This window comes from Bacillus rossius, chromosome 2 (assembly GCF_032445375.1).
Source record: "Bacillus rossius redtenbacheri isolate Brsri chromosome 2, Brsri_v3, whole genome shotgun sequence".
Taxonomy (NCBI): domain Eukaryota; kingdom Metazoa; phylum Arthropoda; class Insecta; order Phasmatodea; family Bacillidae; genus Bacillus; species Bacillus rossius.
The window spans coordinates 25,839,261-25,855,262 of record NC_086331.1 but is presented as its reverse complement, the minus strand read 5'-3'; the positions used below and the strand labels follow the sequence as shown (position 1 = coordinate 25,855,262).

The 16,002-nt window shown below is 39.6% G+C and overlaps 1 protein-coding gene across 1 annotated transcript in view; it reads left to right on the top strand.

Annotated features, from left to right (window-relative positions):
* The window catches only part of LOC134528864 (anoctamin-4), a 207,979-nt gene that overhangs the window by 44,967 nt on the left and 147,010 nt on the right, over positions 1-16,002 (top strand). Inside the window, exons 5-7 of the mRNA XM_063362531.1 lie at positions 2,041-2,139; positions 2,967-2,996; positions 6,319-6,461. Of these exons, the coding sequence (XP_063218601.1) occupies positions 2,041-2,139; positions 2,967-2,996; positions 6,319-6,461 (272 nt within the window). The remainder of the gene's footprint in view (positions 1-2,040; positions 2,140-2,966; positions 2,997-6,318; positions 6,462-16,002) is intronic.

The following is a 16,002-nucleotide window of genomic DNA, read 5'->3' as shown; positions in this document are numbered from 1 at the left end:
TGTTAGATGAATTAAAAATAACAAAAAAATAGTGTGGATCTGTGTGAATGGTTAGTTAAGATAGGTTAGTTACATTAATTGTACTACAAAATATGTGTGGATGGTTGGTTAGGTGAGGTAAGCTTAATTTTCTATTAGTAAAACAATGTTACAATATTGATAGCCTATGTTAATTATTGGAATCAATGTCTGAAAACTAATAAATAAATTTAAAAAAAAACATATGGAAAAGTAGCTTTTCACCAGATTTACCTCATTATACAATATTTAAAATGCAGCTAACCTAACCAAATGTAGACATGAATAGATTTGCAGTATTTGAAGTGTAGCTAACCACATATAACCAACAATTTAAACAGTAAACAACTTGTAATATCTCAACAGAAATAAGTATCAAGGTTAATAATAGGAACTCAAAATTACCGTTTTCATAAACTTATTTTTATAATAAAGCCTCGCCTCCCCTACATAAAAGCTCGAAATGTTATTTAATAGAATCATCCTGCTTAAGGAGGGGAATTCCTAAATAAATTATTCATCAAGTTATTTGTTTTATGATCAGCCCCACTTGTTAACAATTACCAATGTTAACACACTTAGGTAATAGAGCCAATATGTAAATGAATGAGCACAAATTAAAAATTTCTTGCACAATTGAACACATAAGGAGGCCGGAAATAGCTTTCTGAAACTAAATAGAGAAATATACCATTTACTGTCTGAAGTCTACAAGCGCACAGATTAAACAAAAATGCATGTTGAACCGTTCGTAGGCAACGGTTGAGCAAATACCCAAACACAAAATATGCATAAGCAGCCTATTTGAACTATTTATAGCTATGTTATGTTCATAATGTGCGTGTAAATAATATCGCTCTTTAGGTTAGGATTAATTTGATAAGCTATGACACAGCATTTATTTATTCTTCTTACCTACTTTGATCGTATTTAAACCACTTCATAATTATTCCACACAAACTATGCATTGAAAACAATGATTTCATGGTACAATTAATAAACAGAAATAGCATGTTAAAAATAATGTTCGCATGTTAAATATACACACGCTAACCTAAAACAATTGTTTTCGTTTAACTTCATCGCTTTACATCGTACTCGACTATATTTAAAACAATAATGTGCGATTATAATGCCGTTTTTAGGACGGGAGGACATTATTTTTAAGAGTAATTATATCACTTACCTCACAATCGCTTCGTATCACCACTTGAAATGCCCGTGATATATAACGTAGCTCCGGTGCGATAAATATCACTTGAAAAGTGTGCTCGTAATCAAAGTTTGCGATATATACCGCCACAACGTCATCAATATTCGAAGTTTAACGAAACACGATGTGTTCGTAATCACGTTGCTGGTTCCTGCGATATTCTTCGCAAACCGTCGTTATTTATCGCAACTTATAACGCAAAGTGTGTGCTCGTAATCAGCCCGCTGGGCAACCTTCGGCACGGCGCGCGGATACAGTTCCAGGAACCCCAGTCTACCGTCTGCTATACCCCTGGCCAATCATAAGATGCCGTTTTGTCCACGCCCGCGCCTGTGGCGCCGCCTTGGCACGCCGTCTGTTGGGCGCTGCACAAACTTCCTGATAGTACTCGAATATCCCGATTGGGCGCACCAGCTATCGTGCCTTCTTTCATTAGGATCTATCTACCGACCTTTCTCTTCAAGCCACCACATGAATGCCCCAGATCCTCCTCTGTGCAACTCGGTGCCTTGGCCGCCATCTCGCGGCCTCTTAGCAAACCAGCTGGTTCCTTAGTTACTCTGTTCGTCCACCTGATAGTCAAGAGCATTAATTTGTGTGTATTTTAACAATGATACAGTTGAAATAAAAGATATAAGTTGTCATTTACTGTAGAAACAATGCGGTTCTAAATTAAAGTGTTTAATACTCAAGCTAAATATTCTGTTGACACTTTATGTTTATAAATATGTTTATTTTAATTACCACGAAAAAAAGAAAATTTTGAAAACATGTCTCTCTGATTGCTCGATGAAATATGTTTGTTTCAGAATTCGTTCGATGGCAAGAAATGTTTTTTAAAGATCCATGTACCTTCGAATGTTCTTACTCGGTATGCTGCAGTGATGAACATGAAAACACCTGCCAAGGTAATGTTGTCTGTAATTAAATTGGATTATTTAGGTCTCTATTCCAATAGTGATACATTGTCTAAAAATTTAAAATATATATATTTTTAGTATTTAAAAAATGTTTTAATTTGACAAGTTGTTTATTAAAATATGTTATATCCTGTTAGCTGGAATATTAAATGTTACGTTCAATATTTTACGCCTTTTATTCACAGTCGAGCCAATATTGTCTCGCTTACTGGAATATATGATCATGCTAACCCAATCAAACAGCAGTGGAACGACTACTTCTAAGGTTGCATCCCAGAAGCATCCTTGTTTTTGAGTCATCCGTAACTTTATATGTGCACGAAATCAAGATCTCCTTGCTGGTAGACAGACATTTCATACGTACCACTGGGATATTTTGGTTAGTAGTTTTACATTCCACGTAAACGAAAGAGTGCCTAAAACATACAACAGTAATTGGACTAAAAGAAAATAACCCGAGAGAATTTGAGGAAACATTTCACGCATTTACAATTAAGTATAAATTAACTGTGTTGATAATGTTTGTTTAAGATTTTGCAAAATAATAGCCAACTTGTAGGATGTTTTATTAAGGTTTGATTTGGAAGTAATTAAATAAGATAATAGATAAATAACATATACTTAACTATGTATTGTTTAGAAAAATTGGTTCAATTGACGTATTATTATTCAAATTTGTGATTATATATAGTAGTAAGATATGAGATGATGTTTTGAATAATAAATAGACATTGTTCCAATTATGAATAATTAATGCAATTGTTATATGATTTCTTTTACATTCGTCTAACACTTATCTGACTGACTTTGCTCAGAGGTTCTTAACTCTGTCGAGCAAGGCATGGGTACGTATCCTCCTGGAATATCTGTACCGTGATGTGGATGAATGTTCTCCTCGTGTAACGCTTCACAGCGCATATCTGTCAATGTGTAATCGATATGCATCACTGCTGGCATACGTAACTCACCCTGCATCTGTAGATAAGTGTCCATAGTGATTGATGTATAGATCACATACACGGTCAACTATGTGTTTTTAAGTATACGTACACTGTAAATTCACTAAATGTTCGTACAGATGTTATGTATCACTGGAAATATCTAATTATGTAGCACGTGTAGCGAAGCAAATATGTCACATGTTAGTTTGTGTTGTTAAGTACGCAAAACGAGCATGTTTTAGATAGATAAGCTATTGATGTACTATAAATTTAGAATGCCTAAATGAAACGTGTCTATACAGAAAAATAATATTATTTAATGAACATATAATTGTAAAAAAGCTGGTGATAAGATTTACCATTCTAAATAATTGCAGTGAACCAAAAAGAAAAATTTAAATGAATAAAATTACAAGTAATTATTTGAAAAAGAATTACGTGTTACATTGTAAGGAATATATTATATTCGTCGTTTGCTGTGATTGCATTTCAACTCTGTGTCTTTTAAAAAAACACACGTAGTCGAATTATCTTTCTTTGAATTTTTTTGGCATGCTTACAGAATTAATACATAATAAAAGTAATTTTGATTCATAAAAAAATATTTTAACCAAACGGTAAATAAATACATTTAATGTTGATATCAATATTTTTGAGAAAGTATGCTGAAAAAGTTCAGTATTGATACCAGCGAACTAGTATAATTTTTTTTGTGGTCCCAGAAAAATTTGTTATCAGCATAGACCCTCCTAAATACCTTGTAAGTATACACCCTACTAAATATGTTGTCAGTATAGACCCTATCTAATATGTTGTAAGTATAGATTTTAACAACTATGTTGTCAGTATAGACCCCAGCAAATATATTGTCAGTATGGACCCTATCTAATATGTTATTAGTATAGACTTTAACAACTATGTTGTCAGTATAGACCCTTGCAAATATGTTGTCAGTTATAGACCCTACCAAAACGTCAGTATAGACCCTACCAAACATAATGTAAGTATACACCCTAACAAATATGATGTAAGTATACACCCCAGAAAATATGTTGTTAGTATGGACCCTACCAAATATGTTGTCAGTATGGACCCTATCTAATATGTTATCAGTATAGACTTTAACAACTATGTTGTCAGTATAGAACCTTGCAAATATGTTGTCAGTTATAGACCCTACCAAAAGTTTGTCAGTAATGACCCTACCAAATATGTTGTAAGTATGGACCGTACCAAATATGTTGTCAGTAATGACCCTACCAAATATGTTGTAAGTATGGACCGTACCAAATATGTTGTAAGTATGGACCGTACCAAATATGTTGCCAGTAAGGACCCTACCAAATACGTTGTCAATATGGACCCTACCAAATATGCTTTAACAGCTCGTGCGACCAGCCAGGAGTCCGCCCCAGGGTGACTGTCTGTCTAAGAGCGCGGGGCGCTAAGGGCGTCAATGGCGGCGCATCACACGCCTCTTCGTCTCTACGCGCGTGACACCGAACTGGAGTGTAGTTGCTCGTCGGTAACGTGTCTCTATGGGACTGAGCGGCGACCCTGCAATTCTATGCCGGGATAGTAAAGTAAAGACTCCTTGCACTTATCAATCCTAGTTAACATACTGCTTGCCAGATTTTTCATGCCATAAATACGCCCGTGAAAATACCCGTTTGAGTCTTTTACCTTTCAGAAAAATTTCAGCGAATCTTTCAGTACTTGCCAGTGATGTGTAGACATCTAACCTCGGTAACGAGGAGATTAATGGGTTCTCGGGTTGAAAATAAACTTATAATACGAAACTAGGACACGATATGTATTTAACTAGAAATTCTTTAAAAAATATAATACTGAATGTGATAAATATACGAAAAGTATTCAGTTTAAGGAAAAAATATAAACTTTTTTATAATCTCAAAATTTTATTTATTTTTTCTGAGATATTCGTAATTTATACATAAATGACCATTGTATTTCATGATGTTATTGTGGCCGAGCGAGTAAAGGGCAGTTTGGACTGTTATCACAACTTAGCACCATCGAGCGTGGTTGGTGCTTTTATGGGTGACCACGCATACGCAGCACCGTGGTTACGCATTTCCGTTTCATATTCACGAAATTACTCTCACCAAATGCCGTAAACCGAAAGCTAAGATGTTTACTCATCAAAAACCAAAAATTGTAAAAAAAAAAAAAAAAAAAAAAAAAAAAAAAAAAAAAAAAAAAAAAAACTAAATTACCATAAGGAAGTGCAATGCATCCTAAATGCAATTCGTATTGAGATACCCATGTATTATAAATCTATAACTGTTTTTTAATAGCGCGTTGTTTGGTGACGCAGCCCGGCCAAAACCATGAGAAAATGAGTTTATTGTGAGGCTCATAAAAATCATTTGTGTTACTTCTCGGTGAATTTATTTCATGTTTGTCTGAGTTTATTGGTCTACATATGTTCTTTTGTTATATTATTTTAAAAACCATTTTGTAGAGCAGTGAGAAGTAACATACACTTCTCACATTTCCCAGATTTCATTTTTCTTACAATAGTTACGTAAGTTATAAGTAGCCTACGTGGTGTTTGATCGAAATATAATATATAATGTGAAAAAAACATAGTGGTCATGTTTAAATTTGCGAAATAAGTTACAAAATTTTTATCTGCTGGGGTTTTACTCAACAAAATAATTTATAGTTCAAATGGAAGATGAAATAAAATCCTGTCTGAGTGCACTTGTTAATTGCATGTACTATACTAAAAGTAAAGAAATAAATATACATATATTTGTGAAAGTTTTTACATCCAGCCCCGGATATATTACTAGTTCGTAACATTGATTTGTCCTTTCACAAGAAAATATATCCTTAAATACGGAGGTTTTTCAGCTTAGGTAGACATAAACATCAAATCGCATATCATCGCCATTTCGTGAACTGAAGAGCAGTGCTTGTGAACACTTTTCCCTACTTCTAGAGGGTTTGGAATCTTTACGTCATTGTAAGAAGTTGTCTGTACGTTACTTGTAAATACTTGCTACTGAATGTTTCATTCAAACAAGAACTGCAGCGAATAAAACAACATCCTGTAATGAAAACACATAATGCTTGTGAAAATCCACAAAACAAGTGTCTTTGTTCAAAAAATTAATATATGTCTGAGTTGATTATATTAAAAAAGTGAATGTATATTTATATATGGGGCAGTTATATATATTGTTTTTGCTAATTTTAGGGCCATAATCTGCCAAATCAGGAAGATGGTAATTCCAATAGCTTCCCTTACAAAATGAGCAAGATATTTGATTACGATTCTACAAAAATATCTAAGGAGCCTTCATTTTACGAAACTCTCAACATTGACAGTAACGAAGAGCAGTAAGTAAATTATTTTATTTCTTTTTTGTTTTATTTTTAATGATTTCTTTAACAGAGACTTAAACTTTTACCAGGCTGATAACTTCTGAGGTAGAACTGCATTTAAACTTTTCACTGAAGTTATTTCTAACCGATTACAAGCAACGCCTGGAGAAAATTCGCGGGTCCATTGAATTGTAGGCTGGACTGTACAATCAGCTGAACGTACCTAAGGTTACTTTTTTTATAGTCGGTGTTAGTAGGGAGAGTAAGGGGGTTCTGGCTCAATGTAAACATAGAAATGTAAACACAGTGCCAGTACCCCCATGGGCGCCGCCATCTTGTTTCATGGACGCCGCCATCTTGTCACGTGGGGACCACCATTGTTGTTGACAGTGGTTACCAGGGCGCGCCGGTAGGCCGCCATCTTAGTTCAACCTTTAGTTACCAGAGCGCGCCACCATCGCTCCGAATGTGGGAATTGTATACAAAAAAGCCTGGGCGCTGGGTGGATTCGATCCCGGGGACGCACCAACATCATGGTTACGAGGCGTGCGCCTTGACCACTAGACCACGGGACCATATGAAGTATGGGGAATTAAAAAACGAACATATGCTTTAAAGAAGCTATGCTTAAAAGAAGCTATGTCTTTAAAATCCGAAAAAAATATATGTCTATAACCCCAAGTATGCCTAACCGCCATTATGCCAAACCGCCATATTTTAAAAAAGTATGCCTATAGACCCCACCACTCCACAATCGCCGCCATGTTTAAATTACAAAAAGCAACCACCGCCATATTAGCTATGACTAAACCACTCCACAACCGTCATGTCTTTAAAAAATATGCTTAAAGGCCCCGCCATACCAGCTATGCCTAAACAGTTAAATTTCGAAAAAAAAATGCAACCATACTAGCTATGTCTAAACCACCATGTTTTTTTAAATTACAAAAAGTATGCTAAAATCAATTACCGCCATATTAGCTATGACTAAAACCCTCCACTCCGAGTATGCTTAATCACCATATTGTTAAATTTCGAAAACAAATAAAATACCGATATATTTAAATTTAAAAAAAATACCGCCATACTAGCTATGCCTAAACAGTTAACTTTTGAAAAGCAAACCACCATGCTTAAAAGCCCCACCCGCCATATTAGCTATGACTAAAACAAACATAACCTCAAAAATCCCGCGCAGAGAGAGCGAGATGTTGCCTGCTGGAGCGTCACTCGTAAACTGCGCAACTATAATCCCCACATCATAATATAAGCATAATAATGTCTTTAAAAACAACAGTGTGTGTGTGCAACACGCCAAGTAATAAGCATAGGTACTATTACGTAGAGTAAAATATATAATATTGCGTAAACAATGTGTTAAGCATATTTAAATTTAATAATATTAGCATATTTAAATGTAATAATCTATTTACAGGCCAATGAGTTAGCGCCTTAGCGTTAAGTAATAAACATATTTAAAATAAGGGGCGAAGACCCAGAAAAAACTCACCGGAACGCACCCCCACCCACCCCGGCGACATGTAACAAAATAAATGTCGTGTAGGGAAGCATGTTCTCACACCGGGGGCCGCGATGCGTCTGCTGATGACTTGTTGACAAAACGCCGCTAGGGAAAACGTTTACCGATGCGGCGCGAGGTCGGAGGGGGGAAGGTGACTGCAGATGACTTGTTGACAAAAAAGTGTTGACCGATGAGGCGCGTGGCCGGAGGGGGAAAATGAAATCTCCACTCCCGATCTCGCCCGCGAACGCCCCAGGGGGCAAAACAAAGCCGGAGAGGAAACCTACCGGATAACATCACGGTAATTAACCCAAGTCTTTACGGAAACGGGAAAACCTTTCCACGACACTAGGAAACGGTTGCCACACTTTTTATGAATTTTATTCACTAAATAAGTATCGGGGTACGCAGTTACCTGAATCTCAGGACCATAAAATCCGCCTTTAATTTCATTACCGTCCAAATCACTCAAATGAAACACACGTGGAAAAGTATTCATAACTCTGACCACTCTGAAAACTTCGTGCGACCACCTGGGTTTGAATCCCTTCTCAAACACTGTCTTGTGTTTTGATATACGTATGTACGAACCCACGCGAGCCTTTAACCGTCTAGAATCTATTTTCTTAACATATCTGTAAACTGTTTGTAGCAAAGAGTTATCCCTCACAGCATTCGGAGCCATGCCTATAGTGCGGTGGAACCTATTATTGTAGACAGAAAGTAATTTCGGTAAAAGTGTAAGCCACTTATAATTTCCTTGTGCCGAGAACTCACGGTAAAGCATATCCTTTAAAGTCCTATTAAAACGTTCTACAACAGACGCCTTGACTTCGCTATAACTAGAGTAGTGATTAATTGCATACTTTTGCATTAAGGCTTGAAAATGTTTATTGTAAAATTCCGCTCCAGCATCGCTTTGAATATTCTTAAAACTTCCCGCCTCATTTAAAATACTCTTCATGGCCGCGGTGACTAATATTCCCGTCTTTCGTTTAACTGGAACCGCATAAGCACGTTTGCTATAGACATCTATAGCAGTAAGGATGTACTTGAAACCGCTATTTATCCTGCTGTATGGAATCATCTCCACCAAATCAATCTGTAATAAATCGCGAAGCCCATATGTCAACACACGTCTACGAGGAAAAATTCTGCGAACTCCGCGATGCAGTTCATTAGAAATCCCACGTTGTGCGACACTCATTTTATGATATATCCAGCTTCCTTCAACTCTTCAAGAATAGATATCACCTCGTTGCTATGTCCGGTATGGCCAGCAGCTTGCGAGGCCATTAGTAATCTGAGGCGAGCAATAAGTTGGTTCGGGTTGTCCCAATAGATAAATTGCTTTGTGCGTTGCAAATCCAATGTTTTTTGTAACAAGCCACTTCCTCGCTGAGATGAGTCAATATTCGGAAACAATCCTTTAATGATATCAAACTTTGTATGCGTTTCGCTTTTATATCGTTTTGTCGTAGGATCATTTTTTTTATAATAAGCATTTGTAATATCTAGTAAATGTCCGTATTGTTTTAAGGCAGAATCGGAGTAGGTGTGCGGCACTCGGCAGAACAATAATTCGAATAAGCCGGGAGCAGGCTGTATCAATTCTTCGTTGACGCGAAGTAAATTATTATCGTGAAAAAATACTTCCGTATCCCCTAAGAACCAATGGTTGTTGCGTTTATAGAGACCGTAGGTCCCATCACCCGAGCGAAGGTTGTAGCTCCGTAAGTAAGACTGTAATTCACCCAATGAATCATTCATAACATTGCGACGTATACTAGTGTCAGAATCATAACCATCACTCATTACCGGTTCTGGCTTCACCTCTGAAGACTCTTGTTTCGGAACAATATCACGTTGCGGGATCACAAACGACTGTCCAAGACTATCCAAACGCGAATTAACAGACTTGAACATTTCCTGATTAATCGCATCCCTCTCCATTCGCGCTCGCTTAGCCAAAATATATTTGGCACGTATGTTCCGTATGACATGATCTAAAGCGTTTGCCTCGGCAGACATGACTGAAGATAACCATACGGTATAAAGCCTTTTTATATACAAAATGTCTAAGTTTTAGGAGGCGGTCTCTGAGGTGTGGGCCGCTTAGCAACAGGCCTCACAGTCGATGCAGAAACCAATCCATCAACACCATTCTTAACAACACCAATAGTACGAGCCAATTGAGAAACACGTTGCGAAATGTCAGCGCCACTAGCGGTAAGTTTCAATATCAGTTCCGCCAAGATACCGTTTACCTTTTCTATAATCGTATTCTCAAATAGATCGAGTTTATTCTCCAACAAAGTAACATACATATCACCCAACTTCGTTGGCAGTACCGACAGACGTGAATTGATTTGGTCCACAGACCGCTGCTCCTTCACCTCCATATTACGTAAAAACTCGATAATACCAACCTGCACATCCCGTACATTGACTAACGACAAATTGAGCTCCGTAAACCGCCGCAACAGCTCCTCCATCACCTTGCGAGTGATTACACTCGCGACCGAGTCGATATAATGTTTACTCGCGCCATCCCCAGCATCCTTTGGCATACCCACACGCTTTAAACGTTTTCCGCCCAAATCGCAATTCCCATCAAGATCGCGAGATATACACGAGTCAAGCTGACGTTTCAGAGGACCACCTCCAAACTTTGATACGCTGTAGGACATCCTTCAATGACTCGCAACAATAAAATGATCAAAACCACAACGATACCTGCCATTAAGTAAAGGATAATCCTTTACAATAACAAGAAAACCATGTTCATTTTTCCAACACAAGAAGCACATATCCTTAAACGCGCGAAACTCCATATCACTGTTTACATGATCATCGTAGGCATGTCGCAAATTAAGCATATCCATGCGGAAAAGCACGATAACATTCGCATTATCACGAAGCAAATGTTTAGGTATTCTGCCATAAGTTTGACCTAGGTAAAAACAATCAACATATGCGTGTCGACCCATAGAAAAATACTGTTGTATGATTCCTTGTTTCTCACACATTATATCGTCAAACACAAACACTGAATTGGCCCTGGCCTCGCTAGGAGGTACCACATCAGCATTTTCCGTATACGGGAAAAATCCCAAACCTTCCACCGCTCTAAGAACCGTAGCCAGCCGTTTATACTTTGGTTGGTGCAGCGATTTTGAATATAGATACACATTCTCGAACCGAAGACCGTTCGGTTCCTCGAGTAAACTAAGTAGGACACACGTTTTTCCGCATTCGGACGGACCGACAATTAAACATCTTATTGTCGACGGTAATAAAGAACCATGCCGCGACTCGCGAGCACTGGCTTCATCAGCCTGTGTAATCCGCACAGGCAGCGACTCGCGCTGTGGCACTACTTCCATTACGCAACTAAACAGAAAACTATAAAAACAGCGTACTTATACCAACTCGAATCAGTATAGTGTTATGCGTTGTACACGAAAGAAGGTAAAAAGAGGTGGAGGAATAATAAACTCTGTTATTAACAAGCTGCCAGTAGAAGTACATCTGCCAGGATATAATTACTGCGGTCCGGGAACGAAACTCGCCAAGAGGCTAGCACGCGGAGATACAGGAGTCAACTCCCTTGACGAGGCGTGTCGTCTCCACGATATTAGCTATTCTAAAAGTAATAACCAAAGTGACAGACATATAGCCGACGGTATATTAGCGAACCAAGCCGCACAAATAGCAAAGAATCCCGCAACGAAATTCGGTGAAAAGATCGCAGCGTGGGGAGTCAATAAGATAATGAGAGTAAAACGTAAGATTGGCGGCGGTGTTTCAACAAAGAAAAACCGCGCGAAAAAAGGCGGACTACTACCTTTCATTTTCCCAGCGCTGGCAGCGCTAGGCAGTCTGATTGGCGGAGCGGCGGGTATAGCCAAGACCGTGAACAACGCACAGCACAATAGTAAAATGCGGGCGCTTGCAAAAAACGGTTCGGGCCTATACCTGCATCCCTACCCAAAGTCAGGGGGAGGGGTCAAGCGGAGAAGAAGGAAGAGGGGCGGGAAAAGGAAATGAGGATACTGAGTAACCTGCCAAAGCGAGCCCTTACCACCACAGACATAAAGACAGCAATTAGGAAATTAAAAATTCCACATTTTAGAAACGTGTTTATGAAGGATAAATTACCCACAAAACCATATCACAACGAGAGCGGTATTATTAATTTAGATACGAGTAAGGGGCCCGGAACGCATTGGGTAGCGTATGCCAAGACCGGTCGCACGGCTCGGTATTACGATAGTTTTGGAGACCTGCCGCCCCCTTTAGAAATGCAGCGATACCTGAGAGGCTGCAAAATAACATATAATTACGATAGACAGCAAAAGTTAAACTCATTCAACTGCGGACACTTGTGCATTAAGTTTCTCATCTCGGTATATAAGAGAACCGGCTTCGAAAGAACATGTCCATCACGCTAATACTAAGTGGAAACACGTCGGAACTGTGTTCAACACACTTCCCACCGATCGACGTAAGTGACGGGTTATGGCAGCTCGCTCTCGTGGATTTTACCGTATACAATTCCATCCCGAACGTGGACGAAAACAACCGGATGTTTAGGTACAAGCTGAAGAACGAAGAGATGACGCGAGAAATTAAATTACCAATAGGTTCCTACGAAGTCTTAGACATTGAAACGTATATTAAACAACACCTACCCACAGACGTAATGTTTACGTTGAAAGGTAATCCAAACACTCTACAATGCGTATTGCACAGCAATGCACAAATCGACTGCACCGGCGACTGTTCCCTAGCCCCAATGCTTGGATTCGAACCGGAAGTCTACGAGGCGAATAAAGGAAGCTGTGGCCAATAATTTTCGCCGTGATTCTAATCACGTTTACCGGCATCACGTTTACGGGCTGGGTCGACTCGTGAATTTTATTCGCCTCGTAGACTTCCGGTTCGAATCCAAGCATTGGGGCTAGGGAACAGTCGCCGGTGCAGTCGATTTGTGCATTGCTGTGCAATACGCATTGTAGAGTGTTTGGATTACCTTTCAACGAAAACATTACGTCTGTGGGTAGGTGTTGTTTAATATACGTTTCAATGTCTAAGACTTCGTAGGAACCTATTGGTAATTTAATTTCTCGCGTCATCTCTTCGTTCTTCAGCTTGTACCTAAACATCCGGTTGTTTTCGTCCACGTTCGGGATGGAATTGTATACGGTAAAATCCACGAGAGCGAGCTGCCATAACCCGTCACTTACGTCGATCGGTGGGAAGTGTGTTGAACACAGTTCCGACGTGTTTCCACTTAGTATTAGCGTGATGGACATGTTCTTTCGAAGCCGGTTCTCTTATATACCGAGATGAGAAACTTAATGCACAAGTGTCCGCAGTTGAATGAGTTTAACTTTTGCTGTCTATCGTAATTATATGTTATTTTGCAGCCTCTCAGGTATCGCTGCATTTCTAAAGGGGGCGGCAGGTCTCCAAAACTATCGTAATACCGAGCCGAGCGACCGGTCTTGGCATACGCTACCCAATGCGTTCCGGGCCCCTTACTCGTATCTAAATTAATAATACCGCTCTCGTTGTGATATGGTTTTGTGGGTAATTTATCCTTCATAAACACGTTTCTAAAATGTGGAATTTTTAATTTCCTAATTGCTGTCTTTATGTCTGTGGTGGTAAGGGCTCGCTTTGGCAGGTTACTCAGTATCCTCATTTCCTTTTCCCGCCCCTCTTCCTTCTTCTCCGCTTGACCCCTCCCCCTGACTTTGGGTAGGGATGCAGGTATAGGCCCGAACCGTTTTTTGCAAGCGCCCGCATTTTACTATTGTGCTGTGCGTTGTTCACGGTCTTGGCTATACCCGCCGCTCCGCCAATCAGACTGCCTAGCGCTGCCAGCGCTGGGAAAATGAAAGGTAGTAGTCCGCCTTTTTTCGCGCGGTTTTTCTTTGTTGAAACACCGCCGCCAATCTTACGTTTTACTCTCATTATCTTATTGACTCCCCACGCTGCGATCTTTTCACCGAATTTCGTTGCGGGATTCTTTGCTATTTGTGCGGCTTGGTTCGCTAATATACCGTCGGCTATATGTCTGTCACTTTGGTTATTACTTTTAGAATAGCTAATATCGTGGAGACGACACGCCTCGTCAAGGGAGTTGACTCCTGTATCTCCGCGTGCTAGCCTCTTGGCGAGTTTCGTTCCCGGACCGCAGTAATTATATCCTGGCAGATGTACTTCTACTGGCAGCTTGTTAATAACAGAGTTTATTATTCCTCCACCTCTTTTTACCTTCTTTCGTGTACAACGCATAACACTATACTGATTCGAGTTGGTATAAGTACGCTGTTTTTATAGTTTTCTGTTTAGTTGCGTAATGGAAGTAGTGCCACAGCGCGAGTCGCTGCCTGTGCGGATTACACAGGCTGATGAAGCCAGTGCTCGCGAGTCGCGGCATGGTTCTTTATTACCGTCGACAATAAGATGTTTAATTGTCGGTCCGTCCGAATGCGGAAAAACGTGTGTCCTACTTAGTTTACTCGAGGAACCGAACGGTCTTCGGTTCGAGAATGTGTATCTATATTCAAAATCGCTGCACCAACCAAAGTATAAACGGCTGGCTACGGTTCTTAGAGCGGTGGAAGGTTTGGGATTTTTCCCGTATACGGAAAATGCTGATGTGGTACCTCCTAGCGAGGCCAGGGCCAATTCAGTGTTTGTGTTTGACGATATAATGTGTGAGAAACAAGGAATCATACAACAGTATTTTTCTATGGGTCGACACGCATATGTTGATTGTTTTTACCTAGGTCAAACTTATGGCAGAATACCTAAACATTTGCTTCGTGATAATGCGAATGTTATCGTGCTTTTCCGCATGGATATGCTTAATTTGCGACATGCCTACGATGATCATGTAAACAGTGATATGGAGTTTCGCGCGTTTAAGGATATGTGCTTCTTGTGTTGGAAAAATGAACATGGTTTTCTTGTTATTGTAAAGGATTATCCTTTACTTAATGGCAGGTATCGTTGTGGTTTTGATCATTTTATTGTTGCGAGTCATTGAAGGATGTCCTACAGCGTATCAAAGTTTGGAGGTGGTCCTCTGAAACGTCAGCTTGACTCGTGTATATCTCGCGATCTTGATGGGAATTGCGATTTGGGCGGAAAACGTTTAAAGCGTGTGGGTATGCCAAAGGATGCTGGGGATGGCGCGAGTAAACATTATATCGACTCGGTCGCGAGTGTAATCACTCGCACGGTGATGGAGGAGCTGTTGCGGCGGTTTACGGAGCTCAATTTGTCGTTAGTCAATGTACGGGATGTGCAGGTTGGTATTATCGAGTTTTTACGTAATATGGAGGTGAAGGAGCAGCGGTCTGTGGACCAAATCAATTCACGTCTGTCGGTACTGCCAACGAAGTTGGGTGATATGTATGTTACTTTGTTGGAGAATAAACTCGATCTATTTGAGAATACGATTATAGAAAAGGTAAACGGTATCTTGGCGGAACTGATATTGAAACTTACCGCTAGTGGCGCTGACATTTCGCAACGTGTTTCTCAATTGGCTCGTACTATTGGTGTTGTTAAGAATGGTGTTGATGGATTGGTTTCTGCATCGACTGTGAGGCCTGTTGCTAAGCGGCCCACACCTCAGAGACCGCCTCCTAAAACTTAGACATTTTGTATATAAAAAGGCTTTATACCGTATGGTTATCTTCAGTCATGTCTGCCGAGGCAAACGCTTTAGATCATGTCATACGGAACATACGTGCCAAATATATTTTGGCTAAGCGAGCGCGAATGGAGAGGGATGCGATTAATCAGGAAATGTTCAAGTCTGTTAATTCGCGTTTGGATAGTCTTGGACAGTCGTTTGTGATCCCGCAACGTGATATTGTTCCGAAACAAGAGTCTTCAGAGGTGAAGCCAGAACCGGTAATGAGTGATGGTTATGATTCTGACACTAGTATACGTCGCAATGTTATGAATGATTCATTGGGTGAATTACAGTCTTACTTACGGAGCTACAAC